Source organism: Rhincodon typus, chromosome 10 (genome assembly GCF_021869965.1).
Source record: "Rhincodon typus isolate 14 chromosome 10, sRhiTyp1.1, whole genome shotgun sequence".
Taxonomy (NCBI): domain Eukaryota; kingdom Metazoa; phylum Chordata; class Chondrichthyes; order Orectolobiformes; family Rhincodontidae; genus Rhincodon; species Rhincodon typus.
The window spans coordinates 46,884,371-46,910,560 of NC_063341.1; the positions used below are offsets into that span (position 1 = coordinate 46,884,371).

The 26,190-nt window shown below is 37.1% G+C and overlaps 1 protein-coding gene across 4 annotated transcripts in view; it reads left to right on the forward strand.

The window, feature by feature from the left end:
• Positions 1–23,360, forward strand: part of pik3r3b (phosphoinositide-3-kinase, regulatory subunit 3b (gamma)) — a 514,779-nt gene extending 491,419 nt beyond the window's left edge. For all 4 annotated transcript variants that reach the window (XM_048601936.1, XM_048601937.1, XM_020517103.2 and 1 more), the window contains 9 exons: positions 508–619; positions 1,139–1,237; positions 7,342–7,522; positions 8,517–8,642; positions 10,261–10,403; positions 12,000–12,176; positions 12,362–12,436; positions 14,536–14,706; positions 16,883–23,360. In XM_048601936.1, the coding sequence (XP_048457893.1) occupies positions 508–619; positions 1,139–1,237; positions 7,342–7,522; positions 8,517–8,642; positions 10,261–10,403; positions 12,000–12,176; positions 12,362–12,436; positions 14,536–14,706; positions 16,883–17,081 (1,283 nt within the window). In that variant the 3' untranslated portion in view covers positions 17,082–23,360. The remainder of the gene's footprint in view (positions 1–507; positions 620–1,138; positions 1,238–7,341; positions 7,523–8,516; positions 8,643–10,260; positions 10,404–11,999; positions 12,177–12,361; positions 12,437–14,535; positions 14,707–16,882) is intronic.
• Positions 23,361–26,190: the final 2,830 nt, after the last annotated feature.

Sequence of the window (26,190 nt, forward strand, 5' to 3'; positions counted from 1 at the left end):
TATGTTGTAACATATCCACACAAGTTGCCTTTAAAAAATTTTTTGTCCCATTGGGTAGTTCATCCCTTTAAGTTTATGTTTCAAATTAATGACCCTTCATTAAAACTGAAAAAAAATCTTTATTCCCTCTCCACAAATGCTGTCGGAGCTGCTGAGTATTTCTGATGTTTTCTGTTTTTATCTTTGTTTTTTGATTCATTCTTCCCCTTGTTTGTTAACATCTACTGTCTTGGGTCATTGTTCCTGTTCATCTGTAGCATTCGTCAGGTGGCTCATGGGCTTTTATCCAAAATTTCTTGCCTACCTTGTAGATTGCCACTTAGAGAAATTAATAAAATAAGAACATAGCAAATCAAAATGAAAAATCAGTAAATTAACAGTCAAAATCGACACGCATTGTGTGTCACCATTCTGTTTAAGCACAGGTATTTTACAGTGATGAAGAAATATGGAGGACTCTTGGATTTCTGTGATATTAATGTTTTGCCTCTTTCTATTTGCTTGCAGCTCTTCCTCCGAAGCCACCTAAACCCATGACATCAATAACTGCCAATGGAATGAAAGATAGTGGAAGCATCTCTCTACAAGATGCTGAATGGTACTGGGGAGATATCTCTAGGTCGGTATATCATTTGTATCTGGTGCATCCTAATGCCTGCTGAGATGTAGCTGCCAGCTTTACTTAAAAAAAACCTATTGACTTGGTAATGAAGGGTGTCAAACTAATTCTGCTAAATCTAACTGAAACAATGACTTGAAGTCAATTTTGTGAGTCAAATAAAGTTTCTATCAAATTATGTTATACAATGCAGTTTTAAACAAAATCTTGCCTGGCAAGCAGCAAGTTTTCTAATGGGCCTACCCATGCAAGATCAAGCAGGAAAGCAAAGCTAGTTACCAATAATAGTTCTCTTAAATAGGAGATGCAAAAGATGAGGAATAAAACAGTAAAGTAATGAGATATAGCATAGGTAATTGGAGTGACAACAATGTATAATTAATATTAAAAAAAAAATTACTGGTCCTATCAAGCTAGCAGACGCAGGTTTAAGAGGAGCAGCTTTGCCAAGATAAAATGGCTTGTTTGTGATAAATGTCTACTGACCCAGTCTAATCTCCACTTTTATTTTATCTATAGGGAAGAAGTGAATGACAAGTTGCGAGACATGCCAGATGGTACGTTCCTCGTGCGGGATGCTTCTACTAAGATGCAGGGAGATTATACTTTGACCCTCAGGTAAACAATAAGTTGGAATATTGGAAATTTTCATGTCAAAATGCTATTTTGTGTTTTTCTTAATTTGAGGAGGGAAGGCATTGCTAATTTGATAAGCTATTTGGTGGATTCTCAAGTTTCCACATTGATATTTAATAATGACACATACCTCTTGCTCACTCTTGGAGGCATATGTACATAAATATCTTTGCAGCATCCTTACTGAAACTCAACTGACAGAAAACGAATGGAAGGCAACCACTGGGTTCATTAACATATAGCAAGAACTGCAGATGCTGGAGTCAGATTCAATACTGTGTGGAGCTAGAGGAATACAGCAGGTCAGGCAGTATCGGAGGAGCAGGAAAGTCATTATTTCAGGTCCGGACCCTTCATTAGGACTGATGAACGGTTCCAACCAGAAACGTCGACTTTCCTGCTCCTCTGATGCTGCCTGACCTGCTGTATTCCTCCAGATCCACACTGTATTGACGCTGAGTTCATTAAGCCTAGTGTGTTATGGCATCTTGTGTGTCACATTGTACTTTTGTAATCTCCTGGAGAAGGCTAGAAAAAAGCCTCGGCATGTTTGAGGAAGGAAGAAGACACAGCAAAAGTTCTCCATGACTGCCAAACGCAAGAGTTTAAGCTTTGAGAAACCAAATTGGTGACTCTGATCTCAGTGACCCACACCCTTGTCACTTACGTGAGTTCACCCAACTCTCCTTTGAATGTCTGCAATAAATATAAACTCGTACTACATCCCAACAACTTATTCCAGCAAATGGGAACACGCAGTAAAAAGAAACACCTCCTGGGTTCGAACTTAATTCTACATTTTTTAGCAATGTGTATGTATGTCCCCTGTTCCTGTCTTGTTCAATAGCAGATCAATGTGGACTGAGTGTTATCTTTACAATGTAAAGATCTCAGTTATAATCCTCCAAGGCTAAATATTTTTCTGAATCTGCCCCAAAACTAGGCACTTGTTTTTGGGCCTCGATCACCTGTAATGAGTATTCAGTTTTGGACCACACTTTGCTCTAAATCTAGTCTCAACCAGAGTTTTGTTCAAAGAAGGAATCGTACTTTTTGCCCTTAATTATCAATGTAATAATTCTCACTAGTTTTTCTTTGTTAGCGGGCATTTACCTTTAATAAATTATTCGGTTAAGCATCTTATTGTTATCTTAGTAAGCTCATGCATTCAACTGTCTATGCTTGCAGTTGTTCCATCTGCTACATGTTGCACTTTCATGGCAGGTGTATTCCTCCATTACATCTAGATCTCATTTTGACTTGGTCATTGCATATGTTCACATCTTCATAAAGTTGCAAATAATTTTGCTGATGCCATCATTTAAATCAGTGATAAAGATGTGGTTGTACAACTGCCCCTGTACCAATTTCTTTGGAAATTCAGTATGAACCAGTTCTTACGCAGTACTTCTATCACTAATAGCTACTTCCTGCCTATAAGACATCCTGTCTGATTCAAAAATCTTCCTACTAATCCCATGAATTTAATGGATTTGGTAGTCCTTTTCTGCAGAACTTCATCTAAAGCATTTTGGAAGTTTAGTTGCACAATGTTAACCAGGTTGTTGAGTAGTTTTACTTACAGTCCTGTGGGATTTTCTTAGAATTGGCAATTGTGCTCAGTCAACAATGAATTTCATTCCTCCTTCACCAAACAAGGAGGTTGCTTTTCCGCTAATACTTGGGTCACACTGACAGTAAATACGCTACTGGATGAGAAGATGATTCTCGTTCACTATGTATGGACTGAATTTTTTGTACACTTGTGCTTGATTTTCATTTTTTTTAAACACATTATATTTTGATTTGTTAAAAATATGTTGCCAGCTGGATTCTGTTGATATCCGTTCTTGGTGTTGGGAACATTGGTCATATCCTGAAGTGGTGTTCTATGTTGTAAGCATCTTAGGCTAGCCTTATAATGTGTACAGAAGGATGTGCTTTACGTAGACCACGTCAACACTATTGAAATTATTTGTCACCCACTTCAATGTGGATATTATAGTGATGTGGACTTGCGAGTGCACACTGTTAATGTCTCATTGAATGATTTCATTCACTGTTCCACGTTAGCTGTGGTCGTATTTGACTTCCTACCGCTACATTTTTAAAAGGTTATATTTAGTTAGTCATAATGTGTTTTATTTCTGCTGTGATCAAATAATAAAAATTAGTAAACGATCGGTACAGATAAGGAAACAGTCTCTCCTTTACTTCTAATCTTATTGTACTGGTTTGACTACCATAAAAGTATTACTTAGCACTGGTACACTTTCTTGGAAAGCTGCACAAATCACTGCTTGAATTGTTAATACAGCCAATTATCCTTTTAGCACTGCATTGTTCTCCCTTAATTCAGCCTCAGTATTAGCTTATTAAAAAGTTCAGTGAAGTAATGCTAAGAACTCTTGCACAACTTCTAAGCTTTTTAATTGCAGTGAAAGGTTTTCTGAAAGGCTTTACTTTAATATATTTACTCTGCTTTTTCTAAAAAGAGAGATTAGTTAGTGTCTGCTAATGCATTTTCTTTTCTGTTTTCTCCGCCTACAGCCTTATCTTTTCTAACAGCATTAACTTCATATTGTCTCCAAAGGCATTGACACCCCTCTGATTTCTGTCCAAATTGGTTTTCATTGTGTATGAGGCTATACAATGAACATCAACAGTTTTTTGCAGGGAGGGTATCACTGCAATTTCCAGTCTTGTTTTCACTGATCTCCTGTACAAATGCATTGTTCACTAAATGCATGGGGAGGTAATAGGAGCTTTTTCAACCCCTCCTCTCTACACCCATTTTATATCTGACGATAGTCTAGGGATGTTGGTGCCAATCGTAATCACGCAGTTGCTACCTGGTACTAAGAAATAACTCTATAAATGAGTAACTCAACCTGGTATGTGCTTGATCTGTAGAGTTCAACATCAAGCTAAAGAGCACCATAACACATTGGGTGATCAGTGAAGACAAATGTGTTTTTTTGGTATACAGAGGAGGTAAATTGTACGTAGTGTACCTGACCAAACTCTGCAGTAGTTAAAACAAGTATTACTGTAATGCTAGTGAAGTGAAGTCAGTTATAAATGGGAAAAAGTTGTAAGAGTCGATTATGATACATGGCCCATCGAATCCATGTCAGTGCCTCATTCAGTGCAGTCAGACCCATTTTCCTATCCTATGCCTGCACGCTTATTTCCTTCGTGTCCTTTCAAGTTACCTTTGAAATCATAGACAGTCTGTGTGTCCACCATTCACATGGGCATGGAGTTCTAGGTAATTATGATTATCCATGCAAAAAAATTCCTTCCAACTTTCTTCCTACATTTCTTGCCCAGAATACTAAATCTGTGTTTCCCTAATCCAACAGTTCATGGAAACAAATTATCCTCGCCTATCTATGGATATTAACTTTGCCTGTCTTTGGAAACCTGTCATAATCTTGTTTACCTTCATCAAGATAGCAATTTCTATGTCCAGCTTTTAAGGTGCGGGAAAAAAACGCTGGCAAGGATCATATTTACAAAATTGCTAATAAGGCCAAGGTAGGCAAACAGGAGGCTGGAAGAACACAGCAAGCCAGGTAGCATCTGGAAGAAAGAAGCAGTCAATGTTTCGGGTATAAACCTTCTGTCTGCTAATAAGGCCAGTCTTCTTCTATAGAGCTTTATAAATCACATCATATATGCTGTCTTGAAGTTAGGCTTTCAGTTGACTAGTGGAGGAGCCATTAGATTTCTCAACTAACACATTGAAAGGGAACACATTAGATTGCTCCATCATACAAATGAATTTGAATGTGGATGGAACGTTTTAATGCATGTAAGAAAATCTTTTCATATGGCAGTAGATTCAAAAATTGCTCCTTGCTCCTGTTTTGTTCCTGACTCCTCTTTTCTTACACACTGATGCCCATTCCCCTGTCAGTTTAGTTTAATCCTGAGAAAAACTTCTCCTGTATTACGGTGGTGCCTTTTGCACATCAGAGCATCCCAAAATGCTTTGTGCCCAATTAATGCTGTTGAGGTATAGTCACTTTTGTAAGAAACATGACAGCCAATTTCATACTCCAAACCTTTGTAAACAGCAATGTATTCATAATGAGATAATCAGTTTTTAGTAATTTCAACTGAATGATAACTATTGACCAGAAATCTGGGATGACTTTCCTGCCGTTCTTCAAAATAGTGCACCATGAGATTGTTTAGCAGTACCTGATAGGATAGACAAGGATTCACTTTAATGTTGTATCTAAAAGTCAATGCTTACTTTGTAATGTACTGGAGTTTTAATGTGGATTATGTGCTCAAGTTTGTGGAGTGGGACTTAAACCTAAAACAGACTACTATTATTTTCATTTGTCCCCATCACGTTTATAGCTCCAACAGAAACTTTGTGGGACTTTTAACTTTTAACTCGTAGTTATAGAAACTCAAGATTCAGTATAAGAGAAGAAAAAACATTTGCTCTGAAGATGTTAGGAGAAATCTGATTTTTTTTTGTTTAACTTGTGTTGACTTCAATAAATGCTATCAACTTCCCAAGCTTGACCCCTCAACTGAGGGGTTAGACTTTAGACCTGGTCCCAAGCTTCTGCTGTAAGCAATCTATTGCTGTGTACTCGAATGCATACAAAAGCACCACTAAATGATTTTGGCTTGTTTCTATAGTCTTTGTCTGATACCATTGAGAGCTTAACTGATCGTTGTTATGAGGCAGTAAGCCAGTTGGTGATCAAGCCTTACTTAGTTTGGATTAAAGCTTTTTAATTTGGCACCAGTCACGCTAGTCAACCATGATATTTTTTGAAGTCAACATTTGTTAGCTTTCTCACAGAGTGTGCAACCCACAGCCAGTGTAAGAACATGAAAGAAATCTCAATAAAAAAACCTGATTTGAATAAGAATGAAACTTGGAATAAGTAGACACAGGTATATGCCATGATGTCAGTCGCTCTGAAAAATTTGAGGTTAAAAGGAATCAAATGTGAATTATTTGTGTTTATCATAATGTTAGTCTATCTTGAGTTGTAATTGTGAATGGAAACATCTTGTTTTAAATTGGTTATCACAGGTATGAAAGCACCTCACTTTTAGGATGGAGCCATTTTATTTTTTCAAGTTGTTACTTTATTGTCAGGATGGTTGGATTCCCAGCTGAAGTCCATGTCAAGTGAAAAGTCATTGAGTATTTGGATGGATCAAGTTTTAAATCCTGAACTTGAGTTTGGATGCACTTGTGGATGATGGAATGGAAGCTGGCTTAGTTGGCTGGACAGCTGGTTTGCATTGCAGAGATATTGAATTCCTGCATCATCTGAGGTTGCCACCTCCTTTGCAACCTCTCCCCTCCCCTGAGGCAAGGTGATCCCCCATCCCCCCTCCCCCACCTCCCGGTTAATCCAACACTAACCACGTCTCTTTGAGAGAGCAGCCGTATGGTCCAGTAGGACTATGGTAACTTTACCCTTTTATATACACAATATGTAAACTGATCATTAAATAGATGTGCATTAAAGGACTGATAATAAATGAAAGAGTTCCATTTTCGTAATGCCTTCATGAGCATGGGAATTCACAAAGTGCCTTTAAGCAAATGTAATTTTGAAGTGTAGTTAGTGTGGACTAAACATGGCAACCTAGTTTGCACACAGCAAATCCCACAAACAGCCCTGTCTATTTTTGTGATGCTGGTTGAGGGAGGTCAGTCCTTACCTTCTAAAGAATGCCTTGGGGTATTTTACACGCTCCTGAGAGGCACCTGGGGTCTTGGTTTAGCGTATCATTTAAAAGATGATGCCTCTGATAGTGCAGTGCCTCTTCACCGCTGCAGCGGAACATCAGCCGGATTGCTATGCTCAAGTCTAGAGTGGGTCTTTAACCAAAAACTAACTGATTTGGAGGTTTTACCAAATGAACTGCAGCTCTCACTCAATTCTTCGTGCCATTGTCTGGTACTCTACTTCAAGGGCTGGGGCTATTTAGCTAAGTTCAGTTTGTTGCTGTAGTTTGCTTTAATGCAGTCCCTTTTGGTATATTTTTGCATGTTAGCTGCTTAACTTACCACTGCCTTTATATTTGTCCTTTTATAGGAAAGGAGGCAATAACAAGCTAATCAAAATATACCATCGAGATGGAAAATATGGCTTCTCTGACCCACTCACTTTTAATTCTGTGGTGGAACTTATTAACCACTACAGGCATGAGTCCCTTGCCCAGTACAACCCAAAATTGGATGTAAAATTAATGTATCCAGTCTCTAAGTTCCAGCAGGTAAGATAACATTTTTTATTTCCTGCATTTGATAGTTGAGCCTCCGTCTAATCATGTGGTTTTTGGGTGCCATATTAATATAGGAGTTCTCAATGAGGTGTGGTTGCTGTAGGAAGGCTGACTGACTATTTAAAATGTGTAGTCAAAGAGTAATTAATGTGGTGGATTAATCCGTCATATCAAACACATTTTACAATTTACAATTAATCACGAATGAGCCAGAAGCCTCAGGTGTTGGGTGTATTTCACCATGATCTTAATGCAGGTATGAACTTGATTGATAGTTTGGTGCCAAAATTGCAATCTGTGGGTAGATTGTGTTGCATCTTGTGCAGAGAAATCTCCACACTTACTTTTTACAAAGGATCATATTTAGGGAGGCATTGTAATAATGCTCTGGAGACATAGGTTCAAATCCCGCCACAGCGGCTAGTGGAGTTTGAATTCAATTAATAAATCTGTAATGTAGAGCTAGTCTCAGTAATGGTGACCATAGCAGCTGTTACCAATTACTTAAAAAAAAACCCATCCGGTTCACTAAGTTCTTTTCGGGAAGGAAATTGCCATCCTTGCCCGGATTGTCATACTTCTCTGACATGAGATTTGCAATCCACAGCGGTATGGTTGACTCTCGTTTGCACTCTGAAATAGTCTAGCAACAATATTCTTCAAACCTGCATGACTGTGCAGCTGCTCAAAGGTTCTGCGCATTAAAGTTGGGCTGATCACTGTGCTGCCCATTGATGTCTGGGTTCAGAAGTTGATGCTGCACACAGACATCAAAGGTCTGCACATCAAATTAAAAGGCATTAGAGGGAATATTGCAAGCCACTCAATTCAAAGGCAATTGGGAATGGGCAGTAAATGTTAGTCTTGATAGCAAAGCCTATCTTTCATGAAAGAATAAAGAAAATGAAATGTCTGTCTTCGCACTATTGCTAATCTTGATGAGAACCTAGATACTGTATGATGTACTGTTCATTTTGTTAAACAGGATCAAGTGGTGAAAGAAGACAATATTGATGCTGTTGGCAAAAAACTGCAGGAATACCATAACCAATATCAGGATAAGAGTAAAGAATATGATCGGCTTTATGAAGAATACACACGGACATCGCAGGTACAGCTAACCTACCAAAATACAAGTCCAGTTGAATGTAATATCTTTTTAACAATGATTGTAAAGCAGTAATTTAATCGAACCAGTGGAACTTGAATGTTTGCAATGCTGTTGCTGGGGCAAGAGAAGAAATTTGTTAATGAGCCAGGGCTGGATAATTGAGATTGAGGATGGGAAAAGGTGAATATATTTCCAGCTTTATGCTTTATAAGACATGGAATAAATTACGTACACTGCAGTAGGAGTGAGGCTGTTGGCTTAAATGGCCTTTCCACATTCCATTCCATTCCTTTCTGATTGTGTTCCAACTTGCAAGATGGCTTCATTTAGTTTTTGCCAACAACAACGTGCAGGACCAGAGTTGGCACTGATGCATGATGGTATTTCCACTAAATGGTTATAGGGAGGTTTCCACAATTCTGAATTTTGTTAAAAACATATGACCTGTGCATCACCACCACTGGTGTGCTTCCTTCGGGCATTGTGTTTCAAGTATCATTACTTTATAATATACTCAGTAATGTCAGCTATATTTTTCAAGAGTTATGAAACTGGCATATCACCTTCAAGTCTCCTATATTTTGTGGTTTGGGTCAGATTTGTATGTCCAAGTTCTCAAAAATATATTCTTTGCAGAAATGGCAATGCCTCAGTACATTTTAATAAAGTTCTTGAATGCAGTTTCCTTAATTTTATTTTTCTCATGAAGTAGCTACCCGAGTTTTCAAAAACTTTGATTATTATCATACTGACCTTGAAATCCCATTCCTTTTTTATGGAACATTGTGGCCTCTGTTATATTAATCTGTGATTTTGTTGACATCAGCAACAGGCATGGAAGATTTTGGTGCACAGTGTTATCTTTGTCCTAAAACTATTGCACTATTATACAACTTTCCTATCAAGTGGTAGAATACAGATGACTTTATATAAACCAATGCATTAGGGTGCAACTATTCCCTTTTTATAATGCCTATTATTTGAGCCCTGTACGCTATTATTCAAAATTTGCATTACTATGAAATCTACACTTGGTTTATATTGTAAGCTTGAATTTCAAAAGTACTAGAATGTACCAAATAAATTCCTTTTCTCTTACGTGGGTTTTAATGTCATAATTTGTGGCATTTAATGCCATCAGTTCAATATAACTTTGAAAAGAGGCAGATCAGGAACCAGACTGTCACTGATCTGAGATGGATTGAGCTGCTTGGTTCTAGAACATGTTGACTTCATTTTAGCTGAGGTGTTTACGTTGCTACAGAGGTGATGACCCATGCAGAAATTCTGACCAAAGCCATTAGATACATGATTCAATGACTATTAGATTCTAAATCACTTCATTTTGAGAAAGAGTTGCAAAATTGAATTTTGCAATGCATTTGAATGTACCGCAGGGCCGCCACTGAGTACCAAATAACATTCATAAAAAGATATTGCATCCATTTCTGATTTTATTGATTCTAAACTGTAGTTTACGGTAGAACACGAAATTTCCATGTTTTACATACTGCAGTTAAAAAGAATAGAAGTTTTAATGCAAAATCTTATTGAACTGTCTATGAAATATAGCTTGTAAATCTGTCACTTAAAGGTAACATCAATCTGTCTCCAACAGGAAATACAAATGAAGAGAACTGCAATTGAAGCTTTTAATGAAACAATAAAAATATTTGAAGAGCAGTGTCACACTCAAGAACGTTACAGCAAAGAATATATTGAGAGATTTCGGAGGGAAGGGAATGAGAAGGAAATTGAGCGGTACTATTGCTTTTTATATGTTTTTCTTCAAATCTTAAACATATGGAGTTGCCTGGTGAATAAAAGAAGCCATCCTCTCCTCGATTCTAATGCAGGATATTACTCCTAATCAGAAATTTCATTTGAAACTTACAACATCAAAGTAGGTTGAGGTTGTTGACTTGCTTGCCGAGCTGGCTTGTTTTTGTTCAGACGTTTCGTCACCATGCTAGGTGACATCATCAGTGGAGCCATCGGAGGTTCCACTGATGATGTCCCCTAGCATGGTGATGAAATGTCTGAACAAAAACAAGCCAGCTCAACGAGCAAGTCAACAACCTTATCCATAATGCGAGCTACAGATCTTTACCAATAATTTAACCAAAATAGGTTATTTGGCCTAACTGGTCCAGACCATTGTATGTGCCGCACACTTGCCTCTTGCCATCTTATTCCACCCTATCATACTACCTTCTATTCCATGTTTCCTCTTAATTCACTCTTCCTTAAATGCGCACCTACTATTTTCCTCAGTTTACTTCATGTGATGGTGAACTCCTTGATGTCACCTCTCTGTCTTTTCTTTTCTCTCAAAAAGACCCCCAAGATCCTCTCCGTTCTGGTATCATCATTGTCAATTTATTTTGCAGTTTCTCCAATATTTCCAAATTTTTTTCACATGGAGATCATTGTGCACAGCAATTCAAATGTGGTACACCTAACATTGTACAGGTTTAATATAACTTCTCCAGTTTTTCATTCTGTACCTCTTGAAATGAACCCCAGTAACTGATTTGCATTTTTAATGGCTTTCTTAATTTAATTGATTTTTGTTGAGCCATTGATCCATTTCTGCTCTTTCCTGGAATGTGAGCATTGGCCAGCATTTGTTGCCCATTCCTAGTTCTCTTGAACTGGCTGGTTTGCTAAACCATTTCAGAAGGTGGTTAAGAGTCAACCTTATTGATGTGGGTCTGAAGTCATGTGAAGCCCAGACTGGGTAAGAATGGCAGATTTCCATCCCTAATGAATATTAGTGAACCAGATGGGGTTTTGCATTGTTTGAGTTTTATGGTCACCATTACTGAGACTAGCTTTACATTTCAGATGTATTAATTGAGTTGAAATTCCATCAGTTTCTGTGGTGGGATTTGAACTCATTCCCAGAACCCTTGCTTGAAGCTCTGGATGACAGTGACATTAAAACCAAGCCATTGTTTTCCTCCACTCCTATTTTACTGTCATTTTCCATCATTTTCCAAAAAGTAGACAGGCTTCCTTTATTTTTTTCTATCAAAAAGTATTGCCTGACACTTGTATTGAAATTAATTTGCTATTTACATGTCAGGTCTGTCAGTTTGGCAATGTCTTATACATTGTTAACACTAGAGAAGACTGTGACAATACCCCAAATGTAATATTTCAGCGCTTTTATATATAATATATGTTTACGAGTAAGAATAGTGCTTTTGGCTTATTGCTTAATTATATGAATCTTCTCTCTCGAAATCTACTAAAATCGATATATTGATCAGTTTTGTTTAATTGAGTTGTTGGTAGATGGAGTGACTTGCATTTTTTTACCAGTAATTGAAAACTAATTTTCTTATGTGATAGGATAATGATGAACTATGAAAAACTGAAGTCTCGTCTTGGAGAGATCCATGACAGCAAGATACGCCTGGAGCAGGATCTGAAGAAACAAGCGTCTGATAACCGGGAAATTGATAAGAAAATGAACAGCATTAAGCCTGACCTAATTCAACTACGTAAAATCAGGGATCAGTACCTGGTGTAAGTAGAAGTGGAAAATAAATAATGTTGTATTTAATTATCTGAGGGGCAAAGTATGATCAAACATTGGCAATTTAAACAAATTAAAATTAATGGTTTTCTCTCTCTCTCTCTCTCTCTTGCTGTTCTCTCTACACGCTCACTCCCCAACCCCTACCCTGACCACCACTACCTCCGTCTTGCAGATGGCTCAATCACAAAGGAGTGCGTCAAAAGCGAATAAATGACTGGCTTGGAATCAAAAATGAAAATGTAGATGAGTGAGTATAATTGTCCTCATCAATGATTCTGCTGAAAAATACTAGTTCTTTTCCCTCTTACCTGGAACTAAACCAGGAATATAGTTATATGATCCTTATGAAGGTTGTCTGTGAAAGCTTGCTGACAATAGGTTTGCTGAAATTTAAAAATGGTATGGAATCTTTGTAAAAATGGGCCACCCTGAGTCTAGCTTGGAAAAGTTTTGCCACAAAGAGACTTTTCAAAAAAAAAAAAGTTGAGCTAGAATAAGAAATTATTGGTGAACTATAGAATGAACTTATTTTTGGAGCTATCCATTGTGTTGAATATGGTGAAGGAATAGAGCTCTGTCTAAATCCATCCCTCATTGTTTGCGTGTACTTTTGCCTTTTGTTAGTCATCAAAACTAGAATAACACATTTTATTTACAGTTAAAGGTTTTATTTCCTTGAAAGCAAGTTCTGTCTTGTAAGGAATGTAAGTTGAATCTTGATATCTTAACATAGGATCATTTTCAGTATTTTGTTATATTTTGATCAGAAAAACTTCTACGAATGTCAGTGAGAAATAGAAACAGGTGATAAATTTAATGTCAATATCAAGAAAAAAAACAATGTTTTATTAGAGATGCTTCATCAAAATATCATAGTGTAACCTCTTGGTCTGACACTTTCAGATTTACAGAATTCTGTTTTTATCTTGGGGTATTCTATTTCGTAAAGCATAAGATTTTTTAAAAAATCTGTTCCTATTGGAGACTTTAGTAAATCTCTGAGCTCATATCTAATTTTCAAGAGTCCAAAAATGAGTGCAAAGAGTTGGTGCACTTTTCTTGATCACATTTATAAATTCTAGAAAAGAATTTTCATTGAGTGTGCTTGTGGTAACTAACAGCATACCATCAGTTATGCAGTTGTTGACAATGTCCAATTTTGCTGTCCCTTCCATGGTACTTAACAGGAATGTCCATGAATGGACAAACCCAGAATCATATAAAGCACTGAGAACCCAATATCTTTTACATTCCTCAGTTTCTCAGTGATCAAACCAATTGTAGCCCTGAAAAACAGGGTCATCTATTTCCATGGACTTTGAATCAATCTTGCATGCAGCCAGATTCAGTTCATCAGTTGGCTGATTGGTACTGCAAAGGAGGAGGGACATTTGACCCTATTTGCAACAATCTTATTTAAAATATGTTTTTGAATTTTATGTTATCTCTTTTTTTTACACCTTGTATTTATGTAACACCCTCAAGGTAATGAAGAGTCCTAAGATGCTTCACAGGAGCATTAAGCAAGAAAGGAGCTATTAGGTCTGTTACTAAAAGCTTGGCAAAAGCGGTGGATTTTAAGGAGAGTACTAATGAGATAAAGACCTGGAGAGATTTACGGAGGAAATTCTCGGGCTCAGAGCCTGGGCAACCGAAGGCATGGCGCCAGTGGTGGAGAATTAAAATTGAGGAAGCCCAAGAGACCAGAATTAGAAGAGTACAGATGTTTTAGAGAGTTGGGAACACTGGAGGAGATAGCAAAGACAGGGAGGCCATGGAAGCATTTGCAAACAAGGACAGGCATCTTAAAATGAAGTTATTACTTGACTAGAAGCCAACATAGGCACTGTCAGTGAGCACGGGGGTTTCAAAGGAATGGGTCCTGCTGCAAGTTAACGCAAGGGCAGCAGACCTCTGGATGGCCTCAGTGTGGGAGACCTGCCAGGAGTGCATTGAAATAGTGAAAATTTAGGAGTAATTAAGGCACAATGAGTGTTTCAGCAACAAATATGCTGAGATAAGGTGAAGTCCAGCATTGTTCTAGATGTGAAGGTAGGCAGCCTTATTGATGAATATGAGGTGAGAAGCTAATCTCAACATCAAACCTGACGCTAACGTTGCCCGAACAGACTGACTTCAGGCAGAGGGATAGAATCGATAGTTGTGGAACAAATGATTAGTAGAAATTCAGAGCTATAACATTGGTCGCACAATTCAGTGTAAATTATGAGTGCATCATAGAGTTGGAATTCTGAAACAAGACAGCAAGCTTTTTAATATTGCTCCTTGAGAAAATGCTGTCCAAGGCTCAGTAGAATAACTTTTAACAAAACGTTTTCATCTCAGCACATACTTTATCACTGAAGAAGATGAAAACCTTCCTCACTACGATGAAAAGACCTGGTTTGTAGGAGCTATTAATCGAACACAAGCTGAAGATTTACTGCGAGGAAAGTCGGATGGTGCCTTCCTAATCAGGGAAAGCAGTAAAAAGGGCTGCTATGCCTGCTCTGTGGTGTAAGTGTCATACTTTTATTTTATAGGAGGCTTAACTGTGACTTGAGAGAATTCCTTTGATGCCATATTGAGACAGTTTCTCTCCTAATCATGTATTCAATTTGTAATTTTGCTTGAAGGGAGTTTTATGAAGGAATTTGTCAGGAATGTGTGACATATCATTTATAAATGTAAATTCTAGGAATTAATGCAAATTTCACTTGCAATGATACGTTATTTTTTGTGTACTTTTTCTTTGCCCTTTTCTCTCCATTCCCTTGCCAATAACCGTGATACGTTACATTGATTTATTCTCCTATCATTTGGCTGATGTAAGAGAAAAGCAAGAGACTGGAGTGCAGGGTTGGATATAAGCTGTTGGATGAAGGGAGGGAGCAGGTTTCTCACTCAGTGAAACGAATACAGGATGAGATCTGAATAAACTATTCAGTTTGGCAGACAGTGTTGGGAGGAGTTATCACAAAACAAGGTATGAGTTATTGGTTGAAACACGAGTGATAGGAGCATTAGTTAAAGGACGTAAGGGAATTCTGTAGAGTCAGACCCTTACATTAGCATATTGCCTTTTCTAGGTCAGATATATAGAAAGCTTGTGCATGACCGATGCCTTAAAAATGTTGTAGACACATTAATGTAATTTTCCATTCTGCGTTGTCCCTAGAAATTCTTACTCCTTTAGCTAGGCATTTTTCTAATTTTATTTTCACTCATCCAATTTCTAAAGCTTGAGGGCCAGACCTAGGGCAGACCTCATCCTATAGGAAGCTAGCACTTCAGAACTGGTACCAAGGGATACATTAAGGTTTCTTTGTCTACATGGCCTGGCACATGACCAGTACTCTGTGGGACAGACTGAGCAGTTCGATATGCTTCAGAAGGGATGATTGTGTTGAAAAAGAATGTCTTTCTGCTGCATTCACAATAAAGTACAGTAAAAATCCAAAATCTGCCTGCCTCAAAGAATAAAAGCAGTCTTTCTTCAGGGAGGAGAGACCTTGGTGGCACTTTGACCAGCTGCATGGATACACTTCTATTTATAGTTGCCAAATCTCCAAATGGGCATTACCTTATGGGAGATTTTTTTCTTCATTCAGAGGCTATCCAAAATAAGCCACCACATGAAGAAGACATGGTAGATAACAGCTGATAAATGGTATCTAGACCCTTTTTAATAATTAAAGTCAGCTTTGCTAAATATTTAAAGTACAGGCAAATCTTGATAAAAATTTTAGTTTCATAATAAATAATAAATTTTGATTGGAATCTATATAAACAATCAATTTTTAAAAATTGTTTTTTTAAATAGTTTGTTGGAGGGAAATCTCACGGTGTTTAAAAAAGTTCGGATATTTAAGTGCTAGAGCTTGGAAGCGATTGCAAGGAAATAAAGGCTAAACACGTTCATGGGAAGTATAAATGAGATGAAGTTTCATTTTTTGTGCAATATTGGTTGCTTTACTTGTCTGATTCTGAATAATAAACAAGAATAATTCCAAGTTATCAAACGTTTGATCTATAAATCTACACAAGAATTAAATCTGGATTTATTAAAATTGATAATGGGTATTATCTAAATATTTAAAGTCCGAGGAAGGGAATCTGGAAGTGATTTTGTCCCTGTTCTTTGAGTTCTGCACAGAACTATTATTGCATTTTGAAGAGGTCACATTTTAACTTCATATTTTCAGGAAAGTAGTTCTCTGCATCAATTTGATATTGATGCCTGTCTGATCTTAATACTGGCTTGCAAAGGAATTATAAAGGAGTAGTTTTTAGTAAAAAGGAGTAAATTTTCCTTACTCTGCACTGGGCATTTTCGAGTTAAGAAGTAGGGTTTACTTGCTGAAAAAATATTCTGTTCCCAGTGGAATGCTGTTTGGAACAAGGATGAGGGATAATCTTATTAAAGCAGGGGGCAATGATAAATGTAGAAAAGTAAACACTGATTTCTGTATCACAGGATTACCTCCAGTTTTGTTTGCACTTGGGTAAATATTTCTTGTAATATTTGAGATATCCAGTGACTAAATTTACATTTTAAATCTCCTGCTATAAATTTTAACAACTATTGTGTTGACTGGCTTTGGCCCTGAATCAATGAACCAAATTGCTTCCTTAATATGTGCCATCATAGAATTTATCTCTTGCTAATGATTTCTTGCATTGTCTCCTGCAGCGCTGATGGAGAAGTGAAGCACTGCGTCATTTACAGCACGCCAAGGGGTTATGGATTTGCCGAACCATACAACTTGTACAGCACTCTTAAAGACCTGGTGCTGCATTACCAACAAACTTCACTGGTCCAGCACAATGACTCTCTGAATGTGAGACTGGCTTACCCCGTCTATAGCCAGCTGCCCTCTCTGCGTAGATGAATGTTTGAGTTGGCAATGACAGATTACAGAACACTGAGGGCATTGTACTTGGCTGCTTTTGCACAGTGAGTACAGAATATGAACAGGACAGGGGCGTACTCAAGAGTTCAGGTGACCTGGTGCTACCTAAACTCCAACTGTGACTTTGTTTTTTGCTTTTATTTCAGTCACAGAGAAACACAAAAATAAACTGGAAATGTATCTTTTTCTTTGGTTTTTGTTTTGGTGTCATTCGTGTGGAGCTGAAACTTAAGTCCAAACAGTCTGGTGCTGACGGCTCTAGGCTACTTATCATGAGAATTTAAAAATCTCCAACTTTTAGACGTTCTTTTTCATGGAGCAGCCATTGAGAACTCTAGTCTTAACTTCAGATCTCTACAACATCTAGTGCAACTCTGACGAGAGCACCCATGTATGGAGAAGACCTCTTTGCATTTTTAGTTTAGTCGATGTATTCTTCTTGAACTAGACTTGACTATGTTATCTGATTTCTTTCACTTGTCGGAGGACACTGAACTCTGTGTGAAAGAAGACCAAAGGCATTCAGGAGAGCTTCTGACAAAAAAAAAGTTTAAAACTGGCAAAATTTGAAAACAAAAAGTTGCACAAGGGTCGTTTTCAATGTACTGGAGTACAAATTGAAAAAAAAGAAATACAAATAAAGAACATTTTATGGCTTCTGTGACTCTGGAGCTCTTCACAAAACTAAAATGAATAGACCAGGGCATCTTTTAATGTTGGTTTTAGCATTTAAATGTTCAGTCAGATGTCTGCAGCCGCACATATTTACACCAAAACTTGTGCTTTTAAAAAACAAAAACATTATGCATAATGTTATTAACGTAGAACTGAATTTTTGCAATTTTACTTGAACCAGTCATATTTAACCCAGAAGGTGAGCATCAATACATTGTTGTAATGGACAAGTAATTTAAAGCTATTTAGATTTAGGGTAAGGGGGAAAGAAACAGAATAATCTTGTTTTACTGTTCATTCTTCTGGATGGCAGAGAAAGATCTTCTAGTCTAAAGGACCGATGGGGATTTGGCTGAGAGAGGGTGAATTGGTGGTTGCTACCTATTCCCATTCCTGTATAAAACAAAAACCCATTAAGTTAACCTTTAATATTTTTTTTGAAACAAGCTGATTCAACATGACTTCTATTGTGTTGTCAGTTTCTTTTTGGATGTTGTGATGATGATATTTGGATCTTATGTGAACAGCTTAATTTTGAATAGAGTAAGAAACTTCTTTCAGAATCCATTGAGCATGCTTCCTGGTATGTTATACCTTAAGAACATGGCTCATCCAGGAAAAGAGAGCCCCATGATGCACTGGGCTTTTTTTTTTGTGCAATTCAAAAAAAAATTTTGCAGATGTTTATGTAAGAAACATAAAAGATGGCAGCTAATTTTTGAATACTAATCTCACTTTCTTAAATTTGATTTTGTTTTAAATACTTCTTTTCAAATCTGGAGTAGTACCTTCCATAATGTTGGTAAGTGTGCAAAGTGATTTGTCTTCTTTTCTTCTGCTAACTGTCTACAAACCCCAGTACTGTTTAGTTCTGCTTTCTAATGAGCACAGCATGGTGTGCTGTGTGCCTCTCATTTTTTTTTCCACTTCCCTTGGAGCAATGGTCCATTTTACTAGCATTTGCTGCTGTTCAAATTTCTCTGCCCTTTTGTTGTTCCATATATGCAAAAAGTAATGGACTCCATGAAGAATGCAGTTCAAGTGAACAGGATGTATTCTGTGTTTCTAATTCTATACCCAGGCAATTAGGATTTTAAAAAGTATGGTATGGTAAAAAGTTATGTTTTTTTTGTGCCATCCAGATGCAGTTGAGTTTAGAAGTATGTCGCGGTTATGATATTACTGCAGACATCTGATGTAATATATGCTAACATTGTACTAGACAAATGTAAGTCCATCCCTAGGTCTTGAGGGCAGCTGGAGTTAAATGTTGCCATTGGGCTTTGTGAGGGCCCCTGTTCAACTGCAGATCACAGGGAAAATGGAAACACCTTTTTAATTCTTCACTGTGCACAAATTGGTGCTGGTGCTTCTCCACTGCTATTATTGGTGCAGCTGTATCTGTGGCCCACTCACTAAAAGCTCTTTTTTCCGTACTTGAGCAGTCCTATTTTGTTGTTGAATGGTTTTTTTTTGTACTAGTGAAGTGAATCAGACCCTGGAATGGAGTTGAACATTGTATGTTTCCTGCACCCACAGGAAGTGGGTGGTGAGGGGAGGGGTGGATGGGTAAGCATACTGAAAAGGATTGAAATGCAAATATTGGAAGCACTGGAAAGGATTCTGGAAAAACTTTTGAGTGTTTCTGCTAATATTTAGAAGATTTTTTTTAGAAAAAGTACTTTATCCTTCCCCAAGAGCCTTGTTTTATTTAAATACTAAGGCTGGGTATTTAGGTCAAACTTTTATTAAATGTTTAATATTCAAGTACAAAATGTGCCCTATTTGGGAAGTTGTAGAATATTGATTCTTCATAGCATTGCTATGGATGTCATCTTGTAGTTTTATCCCCTTCTTTGTAAGTTCTCTCCTGCCGCCCTTTGCCCCACCACCCCTACATCGTACCACCAATGAACCTTGTGCCAAACAAGATTATAATCTTTTTGTGGTTATAAATTTTATCAAACAGAAAATACAGCCCATTACCACACTTACTAGTAAGTGTCATTCTGCTCTGTTGTGGAACATACAGCTGCTGATCCCTGAATGCGTAAGCGACTTATATATTTGAAACACTTCATGGTGGTGCAACACTTCCATTAGATGCCTGAGAGGAGTAAGTGAAATAATAGGAAAAGACAATCCTCCTCATTAACTGTACTTTGGAGTCTGGCAATGCGAGCATTATTCTCCACACTTGCCCTTGCAGCTAAAATTTAGCCAAAAGACTTAAAGAAACTGTGAGGAAGAAATGGGGCTAGGGAGAGGGGAATAGCTTTGAGTTTAAAAATTCAGTTTAATAGGTTTCCTTTTGTGAAGTAAATTGTTTGCATGCTGACCTCTATACACATAGCGTACTGACCTCTATACACACAAATTTTGTCTGCTGTTTAATTGGGGTAAATTAGAAGGGTTGAACTGAACTTTTTTTTATTATTCATTCATGGGATGAGGACATCACTGGCTAGGCCTGCATTAATTGCCCATCCCTAATTGCCCAGGGGGCAGTTAAGAGTCAGCTACATTTCTGTGGGCCTGGAGTCATGTGTCGGCTAAACCAGGTAAAGATGGCAGTTTCCTTCCCTAAAGGACATTGGTGAACCAGATGGGTTTTTCCAACAATTGGCAATGGATTCGTGGTCATTCTTTAAATCAACAATATTGAACCTGATGCTTCAGGTCAACATTTTTTATTATTTAACTAAATTTAATTTGCAAATGTAGTCATCAGTTAAAGATTATTTCAATCTTGAGTGAAATGCTGAAGTGTCTGACTGGAGTAGGTGAATACTTTTTTTTTAATCCTGTCTGCCCTTTCCTCATTTTCCCCAATAACGTGATCTGACTTCTCAGTGAAAGGACAGGTCAGTTTCTTTAGTGATTTTTGTGGCTGTAGTTTATAGCTGTTGTGGAGGCGACAAGAGAAGGAGTGAGTGTGAAATGGGATGCTTGTCAGCACTACATCTCCATACAGTTTGCATTGTTGTGATTGCTTTTGAGCAAAGAGAAGTCTTGCACCTGACATCTTAGTGCAGGAGAATCTTTTGCAAGACATCTTGAATCTATTTATAAATGATGTTTGTAATTGATTACAGTATTTTTTTAAGAACTGGAATATCCCAGTGATTCAGTCCTGGCTGGGATTAAAGTTCTAGCTTGATGAAATTTCTCCTGTATTAACCTGAGTGAGGTTGGGAGTGGAAGTAGAGCTGTAATCAAACCCTTCCTTTTGAATTATTATTTTACTTGAAACGTCCAAGGAGATTCGTCACTGCAACAAACATATTTATGAAGTGCATTCAGTTCCTTGACACATTGTAATTTACCTGTGTGCAATTGAAATTGCCTTGAGTTTAGATTTTTCCAGAACTGTTGAGAATTATTCAATTTGTGGTGTTTTTGTAGCAGTATGGTCTGAAAAAAACCATGTCCATTCATCCACAGATTGGGCTTCTCAACTTTGTTTTAAAAATTGTTTTCTTTTTAAAGGGAATTTTCCAGAACTAACACCATACGCTGAATATACAATACATCTTTAATTAAAAACCAAATGGGAAGAAACCAATATTTCACACTCTTACTTCTGGGATCTTGGTTTGAAAATGGTGCCGTTGTTGAATAAGCATTCTTCTGTCTGTAAAGGCCCTCAGTAAAATGATGCTTAATGATTAGTACCTAAAAATCAGAGGACTGCAATATAAAATTGACTGCTAACTGACACTAAATTGATTTGTAACTTGGGCCTTGAAAATAGCTGTGGTAACTGGTAAATGAGAAAAAGTAAAATTTCAAACTGCTATGTAGGAAATTGATGACAAACAAATATGATGGCAGAACAAAGAAGCTCTATTCCTCACCTGCATTTCACACCTGACTTAGGACTGCTTGTTGCTGACAGGAACAGCATGGGAAGTGGTCTTCATTCTCTATTGGTATCTGTCCTCTTAATGAGCACAAAAAGTATAATTGTAAAAAAAAAGTTACAAGCAAACCTATATAACAGGTGGAGTGCTGAGTTTTTAAAATTTTACCGTGTATGACTATTGCTTGTTTGTCGCATTCAATCAGTTGGTCATGTATATAATGCAAAGCATATTGCAAGGCCTGATAAACTAAGGGGTCCTAAACAACAAGGAAGTGATTAGTTTGAGTCATTACATAATCCATAGCCAATCGAGAAAAGCGATGCTGTAATATCTAAAGTACTAAACAATCTTGAAAATTTAATTAAAAATGAATAATTCTACCTGGTCAGCAGCTGTTTTCTCACTTTCATGATGAGTATATCAGGCTTCCCAAACTGATTTTAAATTTGAAGTATTTCTAAATTGGAAGTGCCTCTGAATTCAACTTGCTCCAGCCTTTCTAGGTTGCTAATTCAGCATTGAATGTAAAAGTACTCTTAAATTCAACATTCATGTCCCATTCCAAAATTGCACTTTCAGCTGTGAGACTCTGAACCCTGATTCCAGATTTGTTTTTAAATTTACTTATTTTGCTGTATTATCATCTAACTAAGCTTTTGTAGAACATTTGTTTTTCCAACACTTACAAAGAAAACACATTATCCATAATAAGCTGATGACAAATAATCCCCAGCCTTAGTAGAAATTCTTTATTATTGAGCAATACAAACGTTCCAATACCACAGTCTGCAATTGTAAACTTACTGTCCCAGACTTTTTTAATACCTTTTAGTCAGTATTCTGTTTGCACCTAGGTGTAAAGTGTGCTTTCAAGTTCTTTTCACGAATGCATTTTTTTTTACAAAGAGAAGTTCTATCCTGATAATACTTGCTTTATTTGAATGATTATATTCTTTGATTGTTTTAATTTTTTTTATTATAAATTGGATTGTTTTGGTTCTCTGCAGGACAGAAGGCTTTACATGATTTGTTCCAGACGGTGGGGTCAAAAATCATTTCTGTGCATTTTCCTTTTTCTTTCTTTGTTTTGCTCTGTAGCTCTCACATTGTCTCTCGGTCAGCCCTCATGTTCTCGCTCGCTCTTGCTCTGTGGGGGCTAACTCTTTATCTCACAAAAACCCTCACCCCCTCCCTCCCCACAACCTGCTTGCTCTGTCTGTCTTGCTTGTTCTGTCTTTTGCTCTTCTCTTTCAAAAAAAAAATTCATGCACTTTTCAAAGACAAAAACCCAGCATGTAACTTAAATATGTTGACTGTTGTATCTGTGTATTTCAGCTTTGTTCAGTCTGTAAATCGTGTAGTTTAATATGAACTTATGTAGCTTACAAGAAAAGGTCACATCGTGCATTGCAGTCAATAGAGTAGCATCTGCTCCCAGTCCTGGTATATTATACTTTACAGATAACTGTATACTGCACCAGGTTGTATCAGTTGTACAGATCTCTGTTCCTAGTCTGCAGCTGAGTCTTTTGTGACACCAATAACTGGTCACAGCATGTATGGGATTTTCTGCATTATAAGCATTAATTCTGTGTTTCACTCTCCACACAGTAACAGCTACTGTGTTCAGAAATTTTGTGATTTTTTTCCTTTTTGTCAAGTTGCCATAACTTCATATTCATCTATCTTGCGGAATAAAAATGTATTTTGTTCAGAATCAGTGTGAAGGGTTTAACTTTCAACAAAAATAAAACCAATACCATCTGTCGCTTTCTTCTTTTGCACAGCTGATTATATACCTATTCCATATTGGAAGGAAATGTATAAGGATACTCCTTTAGAATCTGCATCAAGCAAAATATTGAGATATTTTAGTGTAAAGGGTTTGATTCGATACAATTCATTATTCAGTTGTTGAACATATGATTTACAGTTTCCATAATTTCTTTCCACAGTGCCTCTGTCACATCAGTTGTGATATGGTTACCGCAAATCAATTTTTCCAGTTGCTTTCAAAGATGCAAGAGTCATGAATTAATCTAATTTCAAACTATTTATATGTATCCCATTACGAAATGGAGAATACAAGGGAACAGTGTAATGCTATGTTAACTTCAGTTGTGATGATATTTGTTGGTAGTTTGCAGCTACTTCTCAGTAACGAGAGATACTTGGCCTATATTACAATAGTGACTGTATTCAAAAGTACTTAATTGGTGTTAGAGAGCTTTGGAACAACTTAATATCGTGAAAGGCATATTATAAAAAATAATAAAAGGAATCATGCATCCTTTGATTGCAAATTGTGCTTTGAAGCTACTATATTTATCCATGTTTTAAGTTCTGCTTGCCACTTTTATTGTCTAAAACTGAATAGAATTACACTAGTGTGTGTGTGTGTGTGTGTGTAATTTGCTTTACAGTTGTGCAAAACATAAGCTAGTTCTTCATAAGTTTTTTTCAAAGACCTGCTTTCAAAACTGGTGATGTCTGCTTCCTGAGAGTGATTACTTGCTGCCAAAAAAAAATCATTTGTTTGGATGGGCATTAGTGTTTTTCCCTATGCAGAATAAATTCTAATATGTTGCTGTAATATCATTCATCGTTGCATAATTTACAGCATGACAACACTTTATAGTGTTGATGGTTCACCCCTGTAAGGGCAGCGATGACTGATGAAATGCAATCCTACAGTTAGCAAGGAATATTGCAATACTAACTGTCCAATCATTCAGAATGATTGGAGCAGAACCAGATGAGCTGAGTAGTGCATTGACAATGGGGGTGATTCATGTGTCCAGATGTTAACTTCACTTTGCATAAATAAAGTAATGATCCTTTCGAACTGAGGTAGGGAGGAATTTCTTCAACCAGAGTGGTGAATCTGTGCAACTCGTTGCCATAGAAGGCTCAGGATGCCATAGCCATGATCAAATGGCAAAGCAGATTTGACTGACTAAATGGCTTAATTCTGCTTCTATATCTTGTGGTCTTACACAGCAAGTAAATTCTATAAGCGCAGAGTACAGTTAAAAATTTGGACTTATGATTTAGATGGAATTTGAACCAAACATGCTGTTCACAAGTAAAGGTCTGCTGGATGAAAGATGCATCATTTGCACCTGGGGTTTGACAAACATTGAATCAGTTTTAATCTTCATTCCACCCTTGGCATATGATTGAAATGCAGTGTTGTTCTCGCCAGCTTCTTGTTTTTCTCCCCACCCATCTCCCTTCATTAACTGGAATTAATCAAAAGTTGTATTCAAAGTCTATATTATATTCCATCCCTCCCATGTACTCATCACCTTTTCACTGATTTATGGTGACAGTTTCCTGCACCTTAAATTTTCATCCTCTGGTTTAACAGTCATCTACTTTTCAGACCCTGTCTAAAACTCAGTTCTTTGGCCAAGTCCATCTAATGTCTCCTATTTTGTTTCAGCATCCAATATTTTTTGATTAAGCCTTCGTGTTTTGAAATGCTTTTCCACGTTGTAGTGTAATGTAAACCCAAGTTGTTTCCAATTCTGTCAAATTATGGAAATGTCATAACTGAAAACGGCTGCTGTATGATTGCCAAATTGGCTTCAGAGCCAAATGACTGACATATATTTTTCTAATTCTTAGATCTAAGAAATATAGTTCTTTCAATACTCAGCATGGATATGGAGTACTTTTTTTTTCTAGGCTTCTGAAGACCTATGACATTCTAGTTTTATTGAAGAAATGAGTTCTTGTGGAATTTGATGAGATACTGAATTGGAAGTGCCAACTTTTGAAATGGTTGTAAATGTGATGTTGCAAATGAATTTTTGGCTTCCTTTTATAAGGAAATGCTTATGGCAGTGTTTGCACCTGTGATTCATTTGATCCTGGGGTTTAAGCTCACTCCAGGACTCGAGCAATGAAACCAAGTGATTGTTCTGAGGCAGTGCTACATTATCAATGACGTGCTTTTCGGATAAAGCTTTAAATTGGAGATCCTCACAGGTGGGTGTAAAAGATTACATGGCCACTATTCTGGAAAAGTAATCTCATTTTTCAAAGGTGATATTGCTGGTGTTCTGTCCAATATTTATCCTACATAAACTTCTTGCACAATTATCTGGCCATTTTGCAAATTGTGAGGATTTAATTCGTGAAGATTGGATCATTATCTGGAAATTGAAGCTGTCACTAGGGGAATTTTTCCTTTTGCAGGGCAGCACAGAATGACAGACCAAATGGCTGTCTCCTGTGCTGTAACCATTTGAGGATTCTTACTACTGCAATTCCTACTCTGTAACACTTCGTAGAAAGTAGGAATGGGACTGGGCCATTCGGCCTTTGAGCTTGGTCTACTAATCAGTGCAATGATAGCTGATTTTCTATTTCAACATCATATTCCTACATTCTCCCCATACATCTTAGTACCTTAAATATCTAAAAACTTATCTCTTTCTTGAATATATTAAGTGTCCTAACCTCCACAGCCTTCTGTGGAAGATTTCATATGTTCACTCCTCCTTTGAGTGAAGAAATCTTTCCTCATTTTAGTCCTAAAT